General features: G+C 37.7%; 1 protein-coding gene across 4 annotated transcripts in view; it reads right to left on the reverse strand.

Annotated features, from left to right (window-relative positions):
- fbxo38 (F-box protein 38) overlaps nucleotides 1–23,129 on the reverse strand; it is a 54,655-nt gene that overhangs the window by 9,263 nt on the left and 22,263 nt on the right. For all 4 annotated transcript variants that reach the window (XM_048603749.1, XM_048603748.1, XM_048603750.1 and 1 more), the window contains 7 exons: nucleotides 18,130–18,312; nucleotides 16,438–17,202; nucleotides 6,942–7,042; nucleotides 5,324–5,426; nucleotides 2,601–2,767; nucleotides 844–989; nucleotides 327–430 (listed from right to left, as the gene is read on the reverse strand). In XM_048603749.1, coding sequence (XP_048459706.1) covers nucleotides 327–430; nucleotides 844–989; nucleotides 2,601–2,767; nucleotides 5,324–5,426; nucleotides 6,942–7,042; nucleotides 16,438–17,202; nucleotides 18,130–18,312 — 1,569 coding nt within the window. The remainder of the gene's footprint in view (nucleotides 1–326; nucleotides 431–843; nucleotides 990–2,600; nucleotides 2,768–5,323; nucleotides 5,427–6,941; nucleotides 7,043–16,437; nucleotides 17,203–18,129; nucleotides 18,313–23,129) is intronic.

Here is a 23,129-nt window from a genome sequence, read left to right on the forward strand (position 1 = left end):
AACAAAGAAGAACAAAGAAGAACAAAGAAGAACAAAGAAGAACAAAGTACAGGAACAGGCCATTCAGCCCATCACATCACTAAAACCCCCTACCCTTCCGGGGACCATATCCCTCTATTCCCATCCTATTCATATATTTGTCAAGGTGCCCTTTAGAAGTCACTATAGTATCTGCTTCCACTGCCTCCCCCGGCAGCGAGTTCCAGACATCCACCACCTTCTGCATAAGATTTATATCTAAAAATTAGTTGTGCTTGTGATCCTGTAGCTACCCAAAATATGAAAACTCCAGTTTGATAACTGCTAAATCACGTACTTGCACCAACCTTCTAAACTATAAATATCCCTCCCCCAAGGGTACTTGGGATATTTTTTCACATCTTCTTCAGTGCGAGTAGCTTCAGGGAAGAACTCATACTTGATCAATTCTCTTTAAAAAGAAAATCAAAAAGTCAATTAAGGCCAGCAAGTTTCATAAATAAACTGATAAATAAATTGAAATTAATAAAATAATTTACTCAACAAATCTTATGATTAGATTACAATATCTACTAGTTAAGTACCTGGATTTCAAATTATGTCTACATTAAGCAAAACTGTTATTGGTCCAAACTGTAACATACATTTGGCACTCTTGTTCGAAATCATAGCCCGACAATTAACAATTTCTATACTGCCCGTCCATCCTATACTCGGTTTCTTTGACTCACCAGATTTATGTTTAAATCAGTCTATACTCTACAGTTCATCGCAGATGTACAAATAATAATATTGCTATTTTTAATTGTAAATTCTATGATTTCACTAAGGTAATATCAACATTTTACAACATAAAACACTTACTGATTAATATTTGCTATTGTGTCCATCCAACTACGAATGCGAACCTTGTTTCGCACATTTGGAGGATTGCTAAACTCATGAATAATACAGATGTGATAGGGATATGGTCCACTAAATATCATCCGCTCCAATTTTAAAGTATCAATCTGTAATAATATGAAAAGAAATGGAAATTCTATGTTTACTTTGAAACAACTTTCAAAATTTAAAAAGTGTTCATTCTCCTTTATGAATCACAAATGCTTTATTTTTAAAAATGGAAAACTTTTCTTGTCGTTTGCATATTTTCTACTAAGTTTTAGGATACCTAGAACACAACCTATCTAAGGGAGCCTGACAAAGGGAAAGGATGACACCTGCTGTTGACAAAACTTAAATTTTTGTAGGTTAGTAAAACAATAAAGATACTTGATTCATTAGCAGAATTATTTTTACTTCACCAAAAAGTCATCACTAAAAATCAAAATGGAAACACTCAGCAGCGTCAAATAATGCTGCCCGACCTGTTCAGTATCTTCAACAGCATTTTAATTTCGTCAGATTTCCAGCAGCATTTACATTTTGTTTTAACTTGCTCATTCACAAAATGTAAGCTTGACTGTCTTTTTTACCGATCTGTAATTGCTCTTAACAGGTGATGGTTAGTAACCCATTTCATCTGAAATCCATTTAGTGACAGTAGTTCAAAACAGCTGTTAATTAGAGAGTTCTAAAGACATCAATGATGAAAGAATGACAACATATTTCCAAGTCAGGATGGCGTACAACTTGGAGAGGTCTTTCTAAGCACCTTTGCTCATCCTTCCAACTTGCAGATCAGAGATTTAGGAACCGCTACTCAAGTAGTATTGCTGAGATGCTGTACTGCATCTCTGGATAGCGTACACTGGACAAGGTATCCTTGCCGTGAGGTGGTGAAAGTTTAAAATGGTGGATCGAGTGCCAGTCATGTGACTGGTTAGTTCTGGTATCAAGGTTTAAGTCATGTTAGAACTTCACTCCTACAAGCAAATCTAAAGCATTTTGACACACACTTTACTTGAACCAGGTGGGACATCAACCAGTCAGTCACCACAAAATGGCTGTAGATACAGGGATAGCAGAGTGTTTATACGGCTGGTCCAGTTAAGTTTCTAGCCAATGCTGACCACCAGAGGTTTCTGGAATACAACCGCTGCTTTTTATAAAAAGCATTTAAATAATTCATACAAATGAATTGACAGATTCATAACTACTACTTTGAAAAGCAAAAATGAGCAGATTGAGGTGTAAAAAGCAGGGAATGGAACTAACTGAACAGTTCATCTAAAGGCATGACACAGGTATAATATCTCAATATTGTAGTTCCAATGACAATAATTTTCAGCTGGAAGTAGGCCAAAGAAAGTAATGCAGGAAATTCTTTTCAGTTCCCAGACATCATCAATCCCAATATACAAGACCAATTATAACTGACAAAGTTCCAAAGTACATCTAATGACAGCTTTTAAACATCATTGATTGCGAGAGCTCTCACTTCAGAAACTGCGCATAATACTACCAGAGAAGTAATGGCTTGGCAAAGACAGCACATCACTATCAAGAATTGAACACAATTTATTCCTCCATGAAAGTCTGGAGGATGTTATTTTAGTGGGACATAGACAAGTCAACTAACTATTGATGATCTATTAAAATAACGATGTAAATTAGAGATAACTTTTTATAGACCTTACAAATGAAAATCAATTCTATTTTAAATAACTACACTCACTCACCTGTTGCATTGGTCGCAGATAAATGATACGGTTCCGTTCAGGAGGCATTCGTAAAATCTGGTCAAGTACTTGTTCAATGTTGAGCTTCCGACACTGCACATAGTCAAATCGGTTTACAATTGGTGTATTCTCAACCTTTAGATGCTTTAGTACCCGACATCGAGTAGCTTAAATATGAACATACACCAATTTTTACTTATTAAATCATGTTTGCTGTCTAAAGGCTTTATGAAATAGATTGAAATAAATATTCAGGCCAGATATTGTGGAAGTGAACACAAAAAAACACAGCTTGATTCAGCGGACTGAAGCAACAATAATTTTTGAAGCTTTTATTTTCATCAGTTTTAATATTCATTAACTTGCATTTTACATGAAAAAGATGAGATACGTCAGAGACCACGAGATAAAACTGAATGCATAGCTAAAGGAGGAGGTATTTGAAATAATGAATAAGCTTGGTTTAAGGATGACCTTAAAGGGGAAAGGAGCTAGAGAGGCAAAGGAGACTGTGAAGGAATTCATGTGCATGGCACTACATGACCGAAAGTACAAGCACCAATAGTGGGCAAAAGTACTGTTATGCCCATAGTGAAAATGGATGATCAATATTCAACTTTCAGCATTTGATTTTAATCAAAGCTTTTGTGGTTGAAAATAGTTTTACAAAGTACACTGTTGATCTATAAATAGTGATAAAGCCCAGACAACACACATCGAATACACAAAACCAGTTGTTTTGAAATTACTACTTTTATCAGGAGGTTCTGAAACTGAGTGAAGCGTCACGAAGTTTGCATCAGCCTGACAACTGCACATTGACACATGAAAGATTGCATACAACTATCCAGCTTGAAATGAAAAAGCCAGACCCTAGAATCTGGAAAGGAATGCATATCAACCATCCTTTGATCAAGCGAAGAAATAATAAGGACAAATAACGAGGAGGATACTGGAAGATTTTCTTTCTGTCCCCCTGAATCACAGGAATCAGTGCAGGTAAAAAAGCAACTTGGAAGAAAATCACTTTTCAGAGAACTGTATCTTCAAACTTCATCACTGCTAAAGAAACAGGGCTAGAGTGAAACATATGGAGTTAGGTCATTTAATTTGTGCAACCCAAGGATCTCCTAAGACTCATAACTGCATATGCCTTCACCTTCCTGTTTGGAAAGGTTATTATATTTAATTCGAGATGCAGTACCAAACATTTAATGGGATAGTTCAGAATCCACAGGATGGATATAATTTCATGAGAAAGAAAAGCTATATTTTTCACCAGCACTCATTTGTTGAGACTGGAAGGGAGGGATAGGAAACAGGAGAGAGAAAAGTGGAAGAGAGGAGCTATCTATATCCTTCAATGTGTCATGGTTTTTGTTCTCCTATTGCTGCTCAAAGCACAATATTGCAATATAGTGCATTTTAATATCCCCAGTTGAGATCTTTTCCAAACCGAACACACTTTAGGTATCCTTGTATCCTCAATATATGAAATGATTACACAAGTGTGAGTAAAACAAAAGTTGCAAATCTTTTGACACCTCACCAAGTTTGAGTGCTTCTTGATTATAATGTTAAGTCCAAGGCTGCCAGTTTTTGTATACTCTGTGTGGGTTGTCTGGATTTTCCAGGTGATCACAGCTGCCATTGTAGGTTAGCAGTGAAGAACTGCAAGTCACCATATTCCCAAAAGATCATTATCTGCTCTCTCATCAGACAGCACATAGGCATGCGTTTAACTGGAGGGCCAAAATACCTCAGTTAATGGACGAGGTTAAGAAAGTGGAGATTTCACAGTAATCCCGGCTGGTATGTGAATTGAATCCATAACTATTCGCATCACTCTGTACTGCAAAACAGTCATCCAGCCACATGAGCTAACCAATCCCCAGAGTCAGTAGCGTCCTTTTATTTTTAAACCATTTAAGGTAGTGGAAGTCTCTGACATTAAAGTTAAAGGTTGAAAGTTGAATATTGATCCATTTTTGCCATGTCAGTACAATCATAATCACAGGGAATAATGCAATGACGCTTGATCTTGCCCTTTTGCAGGTGGCAAGATCAGGCCTCTGTAAGATGTATCTTAAATAGTCTTTATGTCACATACTTTAAATATTCTTTAGCAGCACAACAATACCAAGATTAGTATAGCTCTGATGAAGAGTTATCTAGACTCAAAACATTAGCTTTCTGTCTCTCCATGGATGCTGCCTGACCTGCTATGATTTCCAGCAATTTTGGTTTTCAGCCAAGATTAGTATACTAAGAATAGAACTGTTGTATTGAATAGTCAGTTTCAGTACTGTAAAAACCCAAATTTAAACTTAAATCCAAACCTAAATTTTGAACCCAAATTTAAGATCTCTGCATGTGAGCAAATTAATTTGAATTAATTAAAATATTGCCCTGTGCAGTTATCCAATAACACTGTTAGACAGAAGTTACTGTGACACTGACCCAGTGAGAATGACTTTTCAGTTTTATTTAATACCACACTCCCATTCTATAATGTTTTGTCATTGTGAAGCCACCTGCCATTGTTTGAAACTGAAAATTGAACGTAAGTCAATCATGCTTTGAGTTGCCTTCCTCTTCTGTCCTCTGAATAACATTCGCATCAAGTTTTTCACTATGTTACAGATACATTTTGTGCACATGATATACAAACTTTCCCAATGTGTTGATATAATGAATCTGCCAAGAGTAATTCAAAAACTCACCATGGATAAACATCATTTTCGGACAATCTCTGAGTACCAAATCAGTAATTCCACAATTAGCAAGCGTAATCCCAACCAAATTTTTGGATTTTAGATTAAGAACCTGAAACACACAGTGCAGACTAATTATTTAGGAAGGAAGTATCAGAACAATTTTTTTCTAAAGCAATTACTTTAGACTGGAGGCTAATATTATGAAGAAGCTTAATGGTTAATTTTGTTTTAAGGATTCGTGTTAATGGATTATGGACAGCAGGTATATTTGAATTGTGTTTCTTTTTTGAAGAAGAAAAAAGGAGTTGCTTGAAAGGCATTAGAATACTTTTAAAAAATGCTAAGAGGTCACATGGCTTAATATGAATTGTTTACTGGAAACCACATATGGGTTTATAGCTTTATTCTGGATACTTTTCAGGGTTCAGGTGAGGCACAGCTTGCTGACAGAGACAGAAGTTACCCAGCTCATCCTTTGCCTTTCTGAGAAAACCCTTTTTTAAGGGTTCAATGTGATAAGTGAAGCACCGATCCAACCATTCTCCTGGGAAAAAAATTCTTAAATTCTTAAACAACCTGTTTGAGGACCCACATTTAGTGACATCCATCTATAGGATGCTGGATGAAAGACATCTTTCGTACCATATCCTTTTATCCTTCAAGAACTAATTATTATTGGTCAAAGTGAATTTTCCCGCCAAAGGTCAATTTCTGAAGGAAAAAAATCCGAATTCTTTTCTTTGCCGAGTGGATGTGTATGTGAGGCTATTTAGAAGGGTAAATAATTGTATTTTAACAAAATTTGAAATATTATTCAGCTTTATGTCTTTGCCAATATTTTTAAAACAAACATTAACTTTATTATTTATTGAAGAAAACTGGTTGATGGATCTTTTTATTTTACATTCTTGAAATTGGATTTAGAATAAATATCCATATGGGTACCTGAGTATAACAGTTAAATTTATGTTGAACTAATGGTGCAGTGGGAATAGAAACAGGAAGTGCAGTCCTCCCATCTCAGTCATAACACTATAACACAGTCATAACAGACTGCAAAATAAAAATGCCAATTTGAGCTACTTATAAATTTGCCCAGCAGCTGGAAAAGCTGAGTTATCCAATGTGGGAAAATTCCAGACCTCTGACGGATCAGCCAAATTCTTCCAAAGCAATGGCGTGGATACTAAAATTGCCTTATTGCCCTGGTACAAGAATAAAGAAGGGAGAAAATAAACTGAATCTTATTTCTGATTATCATTCAACACATCTGGGCGAAACCGTGCACGGAAACTGGTGTGGCCCGTTATGTCCTGTGATTAAAAACAGCCACATAGCCATATTGTCAGAGGACATTCTCTGAAATCCAGCAAGACGACAATACATGCAAATGGAATGTGCAATAGATACTGCCTAGCCCTCATCCATTAATTAATTAAAAAGAAGAGTTCTGAAGACATTATGAACAGGAAGAAAACTATATTTAAAAAAAAGGGAATTCCTTTTCTAACTACAGAGTCAAAGATTATGCCAATGAAAATGACTTCTCTAACGTTAATCTTTTCCCACTGCATTAATAGCATTGTTGAAAGAATGAAATTGCTCCAGAAATCTCATGCATCACCTGTACATGGTCATCTTCAATGACAGGATCACTAGTACTTGTGGATTTATCTGCAGTTCGTTTCCGCTTCACAGATTGCCTGGACTTGGGTTTGGAAATATCTACAAAGGAATGAATTTGTAGAAGGAAACAGAAATTGAACATTTACAAAATTAAATAAAATCTGGATAGGAATAACATGACATAGCATTTTGGAGAAACATCACAACAGTTTCTGAGCTAGTGTTATACAAATCAACTGACTACCTAATCAATATACTGTCAATTAAAATTTCAAGATATTACAATAAGAAATGCTCTTTCAGATTAAATCTTTATTGGGCCTTTTCCCTACTTTAAAGCTAAGAGGTTTCTGCTTTCTTCAATAATGCACTGGTTTTCAACGCATTTGCATCATGGATACTATAAAAGCTATGGGCCTTGACAACATCCTGTAACTGTACTACTGGATACCTACATTTATACCAGTGAATTTGTACCATCATACCAGTGAATACAGGATGGTCATGACGGAGTTAAATATCCAGGGGTATCAAACTGTTCGGAAGGACAGACAGGAAGGTAAGGGAGGTGGTGTCGCTCTGATTTTTAAGGATGATATCAGGGCGGTAGTGAGAGATGATATAGGTTCTACTGAACAAAACGCTGAATCCATTTGGGTGGAAATTAGGAATAGCAGGGAGAAGAAGTCACTGATAGGTGTGGTCTATAGGCCACCAAATAATGACATCGTGGTGGGGCAGGCAATAAACGTAGATATAGCTCATGCATGTAAAAATGGTACAGCAATTATCATGGGGGATTTTAATCTACATATCGATTGGTCAAACCAGGTCGGTTATGGCAGCCTTGAGGAGGGGTTCATAGAATGCATCCGCAATAATTTCCTTGAACAATATGTAACGGAACCTACGAGAGAGCAAGCTATCCTAGATCTAGTCCTGTGTAACGAGACAGGAATAATTAATGATCTTACAGTTAGGGATCCTCTCGGAAGGAGCGATCACAGTATGGTCGACTTTAAAATACAGATGGAGCGTGAGAAGGTTAAATCCAGTACCAATGTTCTGTGCTTAAACAAAGGAGACTATGAAGGAATGAGGGAGGAGTTAGCTAAGGTAGAATGGGAGCAAAAACTTTATGGTGGATCAATTGACGAACAGTGGAGGACTTTCAAAACGATTTTTCACAGTGCTCAGCAGAAGTATATTCCAGTGATAAGGAAGAACACTAGGAAAAGAGACAGCAGCCATGGATGTCTAAGGAAATAAAGGAAAGTATCAGATTGAAAAAAAAAACACATACAAAAAAGCAAAGTAGTGGGAAACTAGTAGACTGGGAAATCTTTAAAGGCTAACAGAAAACCACAAAAAAAAGTTATAAAGAAAAGTAAGATAGATTATGAGAGTAAACTAGCTCAGAATATAGAAACAGGCAGCAAAAGTTTCTACAAATATGTAAATCGTAAAAGAGTGGCGAAGGTAAACATTGGTCCTTTAGAGGATGAGAAGGCCAATTTAATAACTGGGAATGAGGAAATAGCCGAGACAAGTTATTTCGTGTCGGTCTTCACAGTGGAAGACACAAATAACATGCTGAAAACTAATGGCAAGAAGGTTATAGCAGGTGAGGACCTAGAAACTATCATTATCACTAAGGAGGCAGAGCTGGGCAAGCTAATGGGGCTAAAGGTAGACAAGTCTCCTGGCCCTGATGAAATGCATCCCAGGGTACTAAGAGAGGTGATGGGGGAAATAGCAAATGCACTAGTAATTATTTACCAAAATTCACTGGACTCTGGGGTGGTTCCTGCAGATTGGAAAACAGCCAATGTGACGCCACTGTTTAAAAAAGGAAGTAGACAAAAAGCAAGTAACTATAGGCCAGTTAGCTTAACTTCGGTAGTGGGGAAAATGCTTGAATCTATCATTAAGGAAGAAATAGCAAGACATCTGGATATAAATTGTCCTATTGGGAACACCCAGCATGGGTTCATGAAGGGTAGGTCACGTTTAACTAATTTGGTGGAATTCTTTGAGGACATTACTTGCATGGTGGACAATGGGGAACCTGTGGATGTGGTGTATCTGGATTTCCAGAAGGCATTTGACAAGGTGCCACACCATAGGCTGCTACATAAGATAAAGTTGCACGGTATTACAGGTAATGTATTGGCATGGATAGAGAACTGGACGACCAGTAGAAAGCAAAGAGTAGGGGTAAATGGGTGTTTTTCTGGTTGGCGGTCAGTGGCTAGTGGTGTGCCTCAGGGATCAGTGTTGGGACCGCAATTATTTACAATTTACATAGATGATTTGGAGTTGGGGACTAAGTGTGGTGTGTCAAAATTTGCAGATGACACTAAGGTGAGTGGTAGAGCAAAGTGTGCAGAAGACACAGTCTGCAGAGGGATATAGATTGTCTAAGTGAGTGGGCAAAGGTCTGGCAGATGGAGTACCATGTTGATAAGTGTGAGGTCATCCATTTTGGTAGGAATAACAGCAAAATGGACTAGATTTTAAATGGTAAAAAATTGCAGCACGCTGCTGTGCAGAGGGACTTGGATGTCCTTGTGCATGAATCGCTAAAAGTAGGATTGCAGGTGCAGCAGGTAATTAAAAAGGCAAATGAAATTTTGTCTGCCATTGCTAGAGGGATGGAGTTGAAAAAAAGGGAGGCTATGGGGCAGCTGTATAGGGTCCTGGTGAGGCCACACCTGGAGTACTGTGTGCAGTTTTGGTCTCCTTACCTGAGAAGAGATATACCAGCACTGGAGGGGGTGCAGGGGAGATTCACTCGGTTGATTCCAGAGTTGAGGGGGTTGGATTATGAGGACAGACTGAGTAGACTGGGATTATACTCATTGGAATTCAGAAGAAGGATGGGAGACCTTATAGAAACATAAGATTATGAAGGGAATAGATAAGGTAGAGGCACGGAGGTTGTTTCCGCTAGCAGGTGAAACTAGGACTAGAGGGCATCGCCTCAAAATAAAGGGAAGCAGATGTAGGACTGAGGTCAGGAGGAACTTCTTCACCTAAAGGGTTGTGAATCTGTGAAATTCCCTGCCCAGTGAAGCGGTTGAAGCTACCTCGCTGAATGTTTTTAAGGCAAGGCTAGATAAATTTTTGAACAGTAAAGGAATTCAGGGTTACGGTGAGTGGGCGGGTAAGTGGAGCTGAGTCTCAAAAAGATTGGTCATGATCTTATTAAATGGCGGGGCAGGCTCGAGGGGCCAGATGGCCTACTCCTGCTCCTAGTTCTTATGTTATGTTATGTTCTTATGAATGTACCTACACCACATAGCATTTAGGGGTGGTCAATAAATGCTGGCCTAGCCAGCGATGTCCACATCACCTAGCATAAAAATAGCATCCACATTTTTGCAGAAATGAGGGTACTGAAATTACAGCCATCTGAGTGTCACTCTTAATTCACAGAACCAGACCCAAGCACTGATGCTACTGAATTACCATGAAGAATATTTATCATCCTTTCCAAAGATGATGCCGTCTGAAAATAGCACAGCTAAAAATAGATAAAACCAATGCTGAGGCTGACAAATTTGATACAAGACATCAGTGTGAGCTTCAATCTACAACATCTAAACCTTACATTGCAAGTGGATTTTTCAAAAGTAATACTAAAATTATAATTAACATCGAGAGCACCCCTAATGGTCCCCCTTCATGTTTTGGTAAAAAGAGTGCAGCAGAAAAATGAAAACGAATCAGCTACTAAGTTTCCATATCTTGTCACAATAACAGAAGAGACTGTCAGGCCCACAGTCTCTGTCAATGTTTTTTTGCATGGACACCAAAAAGTACACACACTGAAAAATATAAGAACTGCTAGTAACACTGAAATCTAATGATGTTCAGACAAACTAAAAGCAAAATGTTGATCTGTCTTTGTCACTTGCTCAATTCATTTGTTTATTTACTGCTTGGAAGTACCTGGAGATAGTCATCATGAGAACTCTCCTCGGGCTAAGATAATAATATATATAAAAGGCTACAGACGGAAGTTTAGACCTGGCAACAGCTAATACTTCTACAGGAAACACAGGGTCTTAAGAAACCATCTAACTCAGCAATTACTACATTTACTATTTGAACAGATTTATTTTTATCTAACAAAGCTTTCAAAATTTAAGTTATAACAGATGAGCTGAACATTTTCTACATTCTACCTTGAAAATATGAAATATTTCTAGACTACAGCAAGTTAAAAAAGAAAAAAAATTTAAAATACATTTTAATCCAAACTTCTACAACTCGGCAAAGGACAACATTCACATTCAACAGATCAACTGTTTGTGTCTTGAATATTCTTGTCAATTGGAAGCTAATGCTATGGGTCTATTGTGAATTAAGGGTGTATTTACACAGCATTTTTATCTAGTTACAGTCTGAATTCCAAGCAGAAGTTGTTTGAATTCAGCCTAGTTAGAACTCTACTGCCCTATTTGAGAGATTTCTGCAGCCTTGCCTACTAATCAGTTGCATTTTTTTTTTAGAACTCTGAAGGGGTTATTTGAAGCAGAGAAAGTTTAAGATCAGTTGTTTGGCCAATCAAGAAAAAGGCCACACTCTCAAGACTGGAATTCAAAGTAACAGTTCAAAGAATGTAAGTCAAACTTATAGATGTGATAAAGATGGAACTTTTGAAAGTGCTCAAGAACTGGGATACTCAGGATGACCTTTCTTTTTTTAGAAGTGTTTCAAAATCTTTCAAATTATGTTGTGTCAATAGTTTAGTTTATTGAATTTTATCTTCATATCTTTTGCATAATAAACTTCTGTCTTACTGTTAAAAGAAAATTTGGAGCATTGCATGCGTATGTTTCAGTGAAAGACCAACTCTTTTAAGTAACAAGCAAAATGTGATCTATCCAGCCAGATTTCTGGCATCTGACTTGCCAAGTAATAACATCGACCAGGAATAATAGCTCAACTATTATGTGTTGTGATTATGTTATGTGATTCATTTAGTCTCCAGCATATGGAAGGTTTGACCAAAAAAAAAAGGATAAAAATAACCAAAAACGTAGAAGAGTGATTGAGGAAATATGATTCAGGTCGTGTTGTACATTAGCTTAGTTTGCTAGAACATAAAAACTTAAACAGTGAAATATTCAATTTCAGAGTAAGAAACCATTGTGACGAAGTGGGGACAATATTATTAATCCTTTGTTATTACATTCCAGATGATGGGATAAACAAAAAAGAACAGATTATGTAGAAGGATATTCCCTAGGCTTGAGTTACAACAGATAAAACAGCAATTAAACTTGATTAGCCAAGCTTGATTAAACTGGAAATTAAAATGCCAGTTTTTACCCAAAATTACTCCCCCTTTTCAGTAACTTGATTATCTGAACAATATTAATTGAAGATCATGATCAATGAAATTTAAGGCTTCGAGTCAGGAGATCGTATAAAGTAAGAAGTTTGATTTTAAGAGTATTTACACATTAAAATGTTCTAAGTTGTAATTACAGGAATTCATTCAGATAACATTTAGACTTAATCAAAATGTCCTCACAATCCTTGGAGCAGCTGAGAATTACTAAATGACTGTGACAATAAATGCCAAAATGGCTTATAACAACAATTCACGGTTTATCAGTTGTCAGAAGCAAACTGGATTTTCATTGGCATGGTAAGGGTTGAGAGTGTAGAGGAGTAGAACTCAAGGAACACCTTTACAGCTATATGTTTAAGCATAAGAATATAGTAGGAAGGGTAGGCTTTTTCAGTCCTTCAAATGTACTCCACCATTCAATGACCATAGATGATCTGCATTATAATTGTTTTCCTGCACACACACACTGTACCCCTTCATGTTTTCAAAATATATTGAACTGAGTTTTGGATATATTCAATTTTTGATCCTCTACTGCCCTCTTAGGCAGAAAAATCACAAAAATTCATTACCCTCTGAGTAAGGAAGCATGCAGCATAAATACAAATATATTTATCAGGCATAAACAGGCACAAGAGTATTAACAAATTAATCAAAAGTGAAAATAAACAAAACAGACTTTCATTTGCTAGTCAAAAGTTGGAAACTTCGGCCTGCTTCAAGTTTGAGAATATAAAGCAAGACTAGAGTCCAATACAGAGTATTCACAGGCATGCTGTTTTCATAGAAATCGTAGAATCCCTACAGTGTGGAAACAGGCCATTCGGCCCAACAAGTCCACGCTGCCCCTCCGAAGGGCATCTCACTCTGACTCATTCCCCTACCACTGCATTTCCCCACGTCTAACATACCTAACCTAAACATCCCTGGACACTATGGCCAATTTAGCATGGCCAATCCATCTACCCTGCACATCTTTGGACTGTGGGAGGAAACTGGAGCACCTGGAGGAAACCCACACAGACACAGGAAGAATGTGCAAACTCCACACAGACAGTTGCCCAAGGGTGGAATCGAACCTGGGTCGCTGGTGCTGTGAGGCAGCAGTGCTAACCACTGAGCTGCCCTAAAATTTTACAGATGAGACAATGACTGAGGCACACAGTCTCGCCTGCTTCACTAGACACAAACAACACAATGTACTCTTTTTTTCAATGTCTCAGCCATTTCAAACATATTTGACGATTTAAGTCATTTATTGACAATACAATAAGCTGAGACTGTCATGTTTGTTTGCTGAGTGAACACACTTCAAAATGAACTTTTTTTTAAAAAATTTGTTCATGGAATGTAGGTTTCATTGTCCAGGCTAGCATTTTGCTAGCATTTGTTGCTCATCTCAGTGCCAAGGACAGATTTTTATTAAATTCAAATCTCACCATTTGAATTAATGTACCTGTAATATCAATCTGTGGTTCTGGATTACTCGTCCAGTGATAATACCACCATGCAATCACCTTCCTTCAATTTTAAATTTTTGAATACAAAGAAGACCACATTGTCTATTCTCACACTTACAAGGAAACAAGGTTCATACAAAGATGGTAAACAGTGGTCAGAAAGATAAAGAACTGGGAAAACACAGGTTCAAATGCAAAACTCAAAATAATTTTCTGCATTTTAGGAGGAAAATCAAGGCAAGAGCTTAATGATGATTACTGATCACAGATTCTGAATAATTTGAATGATTGTTTTCAATGTATACATAAGAGATGCCACAATCAGCAGACCGTTTCTGGCTTGACACAAAAGTAGAATTAAGAGCATAGGAAAAGGCGCAGGCCATTGAGCAAAATGAGCCTGCCTCACCAAAGGATCATGGCGGATGAAACACATGGTTTTTAACCACCCATCTCCATAACCCTGTACACCACTAGGAATCAGAAATCTAAATCTTTAGCTTAAACACACTCATACATTGAACTTCCCCAGCTTCCTCTGGTGGAGAATTTCAAAGTTTCGCTACCTTCTGAGTAACAAAAAAAATGGTCCCCCTCTCAGACACAAGTGGCATCCCACTTATTTTTGAACTGTGTCCCCTTGCTCGAGGCCTAGATTATCATCAACCCCATCCCTTCAAACCAGGGGTAACATTTTACCTGAACTTATCCGATGTATACCTTTAAGTATTTTCTTGGTTTCAATGAGATCACTTCTCATTCTTTGAAACTCTGGAGGATACAAGCCCAATTTGCCAAATCTCTCTTTTATAGGACTGACCATCCTGGAAACAAGCCTGGTGATCCTTTGTTGCACTCCCTCTATGGAAATAATATTTTTCCCGAGGTAAAAAGATCACAACTGCAGACAGTACTCCAGGTGAGGTCTGACCAAGTTTTCCAACAATTGAAGAAAGACTTTGCTACTTCTGCATACAAACTCTTTCTCAATAATGGCTAACATTCCATCCATCTTCCTAATAGGTTGCTGCAATGACTCATCAACAAAGGCATCTGGGACCCTTTGCACGTCAAAGAAATGCGCTGCACATCTGTTCCTCCAATCGAAGTGGATAATCTCACATATTCCATCTGCCATGTTCTTGCTCATTCGCTAAGCCGATCCAAATCCTTCTGAAACTGGTTTACATTTTCCTCACAACACACACATTCCCACTTAGTTTTGCATTATTTACAAAACTTCAAGTCTTTGAAACCTACCGAGAGGAGCTGGTATCCAAGTGCTGACCCCGTCTGTTAGTTAATTAATCGATGCTAGTACATCACCACTTACCTCATGTGCTTTAACTTCTCTAACCAGCTTCCTGTGGGGACTTTATCAGAAGTCTAAAAGTCTATCATCCACTGGCTTTCCTTTATCAGTTTTGTTTGTTTTTTTTCTTTAAAAAAAAACTGAAAAGGAACGGTTTTCTCTGGCTAGTGATGATATCAGACTCACTGAGCATTTCCAAAATCTTCAGTTTTTAGTACAGATTAGTTATTCTTATTTCAATAGCATGTCAATTAAATGGATTCATAACAAATCTGAAAAATCAGTGTAATTGTAATGAGTGAACAACCAACTTGAACCTTAATCACCCCAACACGTCTTCAAGAAGATGGCTAGATAGCCTTATCACGCATACCACAAACCTTGAAATTTGACATCAACAAATAGTGGGAATAGAGGGTAAAGATTTGAAATGGATTAGAAATTTACTGAAGAATAGCATTTCATGGCTAATTAGAACAAGTACTTTGGAAGGTGGAGTAGATAAAAGCCAAACTGATTGAGATGTCCCTGTACTCAATATTTGGGCAACATGGCTTCTATTTTAGAAGAACTTGGGTTCAGAAACCCAAAGTAAATTGGTCAAATTTGCAGATGATAAAATGGATCCCATTACTAAGAAAGCAACATGATAAATACAGTTAACTATGGCAGGTCATAATTACAAGTGTAGAGAACTGGACAAGGGAAAATGGCTACTTCAATATTCATAAATTGTACATTTAGCTAATCTGCTAGTGAAAGCCATCCATTGTCTGAAACTGACAAAAGATTTTTTAAAAATTTAAATATTGCACAGCAGCCATAAATGTAGATGAATGAATATTGACCACAATTAATGAAAAGATCAATTCTACAGTTTATGTCTACAGATTATTGCACTAATCAGACTTTGAGCTCAGCTCCAGTCACCAGGAAAGAAAAGACTGCTCAGTACTAAATGTAGCCTTAGAGAAGTACCCCAAAGTCTCATTGTGAGGTAAAATTAAATTTTTAATCTTGAAAGAGAAAATCAGATGCAATTATAGGACAAATAGAACTAGACTGAAGAGTAGATCCAAAATAATTTCACAGCTAAATTGCAACAGCAGGATTAAACGAGACAAAATCAAAACCGTAAAGTTAGGAGTTATGCACACAAGATCAAAATCTAAACAAGACACATGGGTACAATGGTGGCAAAAACCAGTCTGAACAAGTTGGCTAACCATGCAATATGTGTACGTGGACAACAATGCCTTCTTTATCTACTTTACCTTGCAATTATTACCACACACTACTATAGCTACTATTCTGTATTATATGTAACAAAATATTTACAATCACACATGCTGTTTACCTGGCTCTGTGATCAATGGGACCTGGCTATATTTACTACTCGCTCTTGTCACAGGTCTGCGTGGATAGCCTTCATGCTGGGTCCCGTTAAAGCATGGAGGATGATTAGAATTCTCTGCATCTCTGGTACCGTCAATGCAAGTCCTCCCATTACTAATGCTTATTTGTCCTTGTGCACAAGTGGAAGATGTCCTTTGTGAAAATTCTGAGTTAGTTGAATCTGTGCTGCAATATTCACTTAAATCACAGTTTCCGGACGAACTGCTTGTGGAAGGCTTATCTGCTTCAGAGCATTCACCTGTCCTGCTTTCATTTACCTGAGATGTGTTGCAGATGCAGCCAGTATGAACTGAACTGTTCCTCGCATTTCTTTCATTACTACCAGAGGAATCTCCAACTGCATTTGAAGTACATGAACAGGCATGAATCCCACTACCAGGGTGTGATGAATATGTTGGACTGCAATGCCTGCACCCACCATTTACAGGAGCTGTTCTGTTAGATTCTATATAAGGAGGAGACGCAACAGTGCTCGTGTTGGTCGTTTTTAAAGGAGCAGAACAGGTTCCCGTTCCAGAAGAAACATCTTTGCTCCGGTTTCTTTCTGGGGCATCACTTGCTGCTTTCATGTCAGCCTTTATCTGTTCACTGGTCACCTGACAACCTTTCTCACAACTGCTTTCCTCTGCTTGCGATGGTGCTAATAGACCTGATTGATTAATTGGGCTCTTCTTCCGTAGAGGGGCCTTGCCTTTACCACAAATACCTGTACAATAAAATAGCAAGAATCTAAGAACCAAAGAATCATATGAGCATCTTGTCAAACTTATTTCAAATCTTGTATATACAGATTCTTATGTTTGGAAAAATAACACTTAGGGAGCAAAACGAGCCGATATCCATCACAAATGAGTGGAAAGGAAATTTCTTTTTTTAAAATCAGCTAAAAGACTTTCTCTGAAACTGAAATAAATCTCCAGATGTGTTTTAGAAAAATAAATGTGGGACAAAATACCAAAGATCACAGTGAAGAAAAGTTGGTAAATTAAACTCCAGCTGGACTTTGAAGAGTGCTTGTTAGACCCTCATATCAATCAAAAAGATCTTTCTAATTTGATGGAATGCCTTTTTTGAAAATGGAAGACTATTTCTGGTACATATGCCAAAATGAAACACCAGTCTTCTATGAAACCGAAATGCATTTTACTGACTACATACAGTATTATACATTTAACATAAGCAGATTTTGACTTCAAACTAGTAGTCTTTTTAGTTAAAGGTTTTTCCCTTCAGATGCATAACAAGTGAATTGTTACATAGACATTTCTCACTAGGGACAGAATCCATTCAGATCAGATTTACCATCTCTTTCCCCCGCCTAATCAACCTATTCAAGAATGCTACTATGCACCTCTGGAACAGGTGGAACTTGAACCTGGGACCTCCTGTTCCAGGGGTAGGGACACTACTAATGTGCCACAGGAGATTTACCAAATAGCTTTCATGTTAAAATTTATTTCATATCAGAAAGTGAACAAAAATAAATTTTACTTACTTCACAGTTGCTCCCTTCAACTTTTCTATCAATTTTCAAATGACATCTTGATGTTTAAAATCAAGTAATTTGGAAACGATGATAAAGAAAATTAATGTACGCATATATTGTGCTCTGTGTATCAACCGCAGGACTCACCAGAACTTTCACAAAGCATAGGTGTAGCTTTCTTTTTTTCATCACCATCTGAATAATTATCCCCAGTATCATTCCCATTCAGAGTCCCAGAAGTATCCATGCTATATTCATCCTCGTCTTCACTATCTGAATCATGTACCATCACTGGGTTTACTTTCACAGTTGGTTGAAGTCCACTTGGTCCTAAACAAATGTCATACACTGCTCACAACAGAAGTACACAAATACAGACCAATTTCAAAACATTTAGTTTCATACCTGTGTTAACAATACAGTTCTCACTTGTATAGCACCTTAATTGCGTTTCTCAAAGTGCTTCATAGAAAAAAATTATTTTAAGTAACAACTTGCATTTGTAATAGTACCTTTAAATGGCCTAAATCATCCCAAGTAATATCAAACAAATGTGACATAGGACACACATTATAACGGGTGATTGAAAGGTTTGGTCAAAGAGTCAGAGTATAAGTTTGTCTTAAAGAGCAGAGAGTGCCAAAGCTTTAGGATGGGATGACAGCAGTGAAACAATTAAAATAAAATCAAAACTGGAGTTGAAGGGATTGGGATGGGGTGGGGTAGGGTGCGGGGGCAGGGGTTGGTGGGAATAGAGGTAGAGAAGAGGGAGGGGGAGGAGAATGGAGGGAGCAAGAGAGCGTGAGAACGAGAGAGCGAGCTGCACTCACTTACTTAAAAGCAGGAATTACAATTGCAATGTAGGCATTGCTGGACCAGGAGCTAATTTAGGTCAAAACTTTTGGGAGTTATGAGTGTATGAGGCTTTGTTTACATTTTTGCTGTACAAAAATACAATTCTCATTTGCAAACATCTCCTTTACTTAATATTTGCTGATAGCATTAATCGTAGAACTAGCACTTGTTGGTCGTAATTTTCTGAAAAAGCAGTGGTCAGCACCCTTTATGAACCACTGCAGTCCAATGAGGTACACGCTCAGTTTTGTTTGGGAGAGTTCTGGGATTTTTGAATCAATGTGGAATTCTCTGCCAAAGAAAGTATATGAGGCCAAAACATTGGATGTTTTCAAGAAGGTGCTTGTCGTAGTTCTTTAGTTATGGGGAGAAAGCAGGAATAGGATACCGAGTTGGATGATCATATTAAGTGGCAGAGCAGGTTCGAAGGGCCAAATGGCCTATTCCTATTTTCTGTGTTTCAATGATAAAAGAACAGCAATTACATTTCAAGTTAAAATGATGTGCAGATTGCAGGGAACCTGCAGTTGGTGGCATTCACATGCATCTCCTCAGGTATTAAAGCAGATCATGCTCAAATCATCAAGAGCCAGTCAATATCCAGTCTTTGATTGCTAAGGGCAGGAACATTCAAATGACAAGTCTCAAGCAATGACTACCTTCAAGAAGAGACAGAGTGTCTAACCATATTCTCTAGATAGGTAATAGGCATTACCATTGCTGAATTTCCAACTATTAATATCTTGGGGATTACCATTGGTCAGAAACTGAAATGGATGAGCCATATAAATGTTGTGGCTACAAAAGCAGGTCAAAGGTTTGGATTCCTGCAGTAACTAGCTCATCTTTTGACTCCCCAAAATCTGCCCACCACATTTAAGGTACAAGTCAGTAGTGTAAAGGAGTAGTCCCAACATGCATGGATGAGTAAAGCTTCATAACACTCAAAAATTGCTATCATCCAGGACAAAGTAGTTTGCTGGATTGGCATCACACTCTCAAACATTTACTCCCTCCAGCACTGACAGAGCACAGCGGTCTATAACATTGACAAAAAAACTCACCAAAGCTCCTAAGACAGCACCTTTCAAACCCACAACCATTGCCATGTAGAAAGACATGGACAGCAGATACATGGGAATACTATCACTTGCAAGTTTTCTTTCAAAGCAATATCCTGGTTTACAACTATATCACTGCTCCTTCAACAGTTGCTTGGTCAACATCCCAGAACTTGCTTCCTACTAGCAACGTGGATGTCGTACATCAAAAACTGCAATTCAAAACAGCAGCTAACCACTTCTTTCACCAGAGCAAATAGGGATCAGCAAAATAAATGGTGGCCCAGTCAACAAATCCCACATCTCTGAACGAATTGAAAAACAAACAAATAGTCAGGGCTGCATTTTCATAAGAACAGTGCAGTGCTCACTTGTAACAATGCAGCAACAGCTAAATACATCTGTGACAGTTAATTTGGAGAGGTGGTAGTCAAGAAGGTTTTGCCTTCTGCAGGTTCTGTTACCATTGACGGTTTGGCAGAAATGTCCTTGGTGACTTGGCCATTTCAGTCAGTAGTGGTGCTGCTGTGCAAATCACAATGGTGGACATTCAAGTCTCCCACCAACAGTATATTCTGTGCCCTTGCTATGTCCAGCACTACTTCTAAGTTGTGATCACCATGGAAAAGTACTGATGCATCAGCTAAGGAGGTTAGTAGGTGACAGTCAGTAAATTTGCTTATCCATAGTTGACTTGTTGCCAAGAGACTTCATGGGGTCGAGGGGCTACGTTAAGGATTCAAAGGGCAACTCTTGCAGAATCTCAGAATTGTTATAATACAGAAGATCATTTGGCCCATCATGCCCATATTGGCTCTTCAAACAAGCATCATTACCTACTGCCAATCTCCTATTTTATTCCCATACCCTTGCACACTATTTCTTTCCAAATAATCATTCAATGCCCTGTTTAATGCTTCAAATCATCCTGTCTCCACCACATTTTTAGGTAGTGCATCCTATACTCTAACTACTTACTGTTTTTTTTCTCACATCATCCTTGCTTATTTTGCACATCACTTTAAATCTACGTCCTTGCAGTCTTGTTCTTTTTATGAGCAGGAACAGCTTCTCCCCACCTACTCTGTCCAATTTGCTCATGAATTTGTAGAACACTATCAAATCTTCTCTCAGCCTTCTTCTCTCCAAGGAGAACAGTTCCAACTGCTTCAATATATCCTCATGAATGAAGTTTCTCATTCCTGACCTCATTCTTGTAAATTGTTTCTGCACTTCCTTCAATGAATTTACATCCTTCTGATAATGTGGCACCCACAACTGGATACAATACTCCCCTGCATTCGTTTTAAAATTGTAGCCCCAATTTTATACTATCTTTCAATGTTCTTCCTTTCAAAGTACACCACCTCATTTTTCTGAATTCAACCTCTCGGTCCACTTCAACTTGTCAATGTTTATTTAGAGTTCAACACTGTCCTCCTCACAGTTTACAATTCTTCCAAGTTTCATGTGATCTGCAAACTTCAAAGTTGGTCTTTGCACACCAAATCCAGACCATAAGGAAGCCTTTTGCTAATATATACCACTGTACCACCAGTGGTGGATCTGTCTTGCTGGTGGGAAGATGCTAGTAATAGGGGTGGCTGGTACATTTTCTGTAAGGCACAATTTTATGCGTGAGATTGTATCCAGTTGCTACTTGACCAATTTGTGGGTCAACTTTCCCAATTTTGAAACAAGCTCCCAAATATTAGTGAGGATGACTTTGTAGAGTTGATTGGGCAGAAATGCCTTTGTCTTCTCTGGTGCCTATGCCGATATTGAATGGTCCATCTGTTTTTTAATCTTCTAAAGTAGATATGTTTCAAGATTCGTTTATGCAATTTTAATCAAGAGGCTTGGTTGTCACAGAAACTAGATTGCTTTTTGTCAATGAGATTTATTATCCTTTGATTAGAGGAAAGAACATTTGCTAGGATATCAGGAATATATTTTACTTTGACTAGAAACAGGACATTTTTAATTCTGCCAGAAGAATAAGGATCGTTTTCTTAAAAAGGCATCATTGAAGGATGATTCATTTTCTTCATTCAGTTTCACTTCCCCTCAAAGTAACAAATTAAGTTATTCTACATTGATGGACTGGCTTATTTATATTTTCAGAATTATCCTAACTAGCCAACAGAAATTGAACCACCACAGTTTTCAGCCCAGAGTCAAACCACCTCTCCTGCATTTCTCTGTTGTTTTCTGCAATTAACCTTACTTCAATGCCAACTTCCAATCAAACTGACTAACTCCACAGCACAATCCACCTGCTAAACCTGGCAATAACCATGCAGACCATATTCTTTCAAACATACCACTAAAACTATAATCTATATTCTTCCAGCCCTTCTGTCCTGGGAAGTTACTTTTTTTGGAGTAAGCTTACCCCAGATGTTATATTTTTAACGTAAGTTATACCATGAACCCTCTGTAATGACAGTTACGAGTCCTAAAACATCCTCACTTCCGGAAATCTGTTTTATGTTAAATTTTATACATGTTCAGTCAACACAAAATATAAATGGGTACAGTTCTGAAAACACAAGAAACAACACCATTCAAGAAAAAAAAACCTGCCTTAACTGGATTACCATGAAGGTATACCATTTCTTGGACAGTTAGTTGTTTAATTTGTTTTGATATATTTTCTCCACCATTGCAGAACAAGGCTATAGATTCTCCTGTTCACAGAGTACACCACAGGAACTCACTTTTCTTGACAACAAACCCATACTCATGAATTCCATTTAACAGAAAAGACAGCAGGCGCAATATAAAGTTAGACTCTTACTTGGACATATATTTCTTCAGTCATGATCAAAATCTTGGAACTCCCCAACTAGCACCATTATGGAAATATCTTCATTACAAAGACTACATCGTTCCCACCACTATCATTTTCTCAGGAATAACTGATAGACAATAAAACGTCCACTTTATTAGTGATGCTTATGTCACATGAACAAATAAAACAAAAATCACATGAAAACAAAGTAACTCATCCAATGATTGTCATTTCCTCTCATCTACCCCTACTGCAGCTATGGTTTGAAAAATGCCTTCAAGTAACCAAAGGAAAGACAGAAATTGGTATTACTATGCTTCTTTAAAAGTATAAACATTTCTGCCCAATGGAACCTTTCAAGATTATACACGCTAAGATTCGCAATGTAATCACAGTGATACAACTCAGCGTAGTAATAAGGCTTTTGTCAATAAATC

The sequence above is a fragment of the Rhincodon typus genome, chromosome 12, assembly GCF_021869965.1.
Source record: "Rhincodon typus isolate 14 chromosome 12, sRhiTyp1.1, whole genome shotgun sequence".
NCBI lineage: Eukaryota > Metazoa > Chordata > Chondrichthyes > Orectolobiformes > Rhincodontidae > Rhincodon > Rhincodon typus.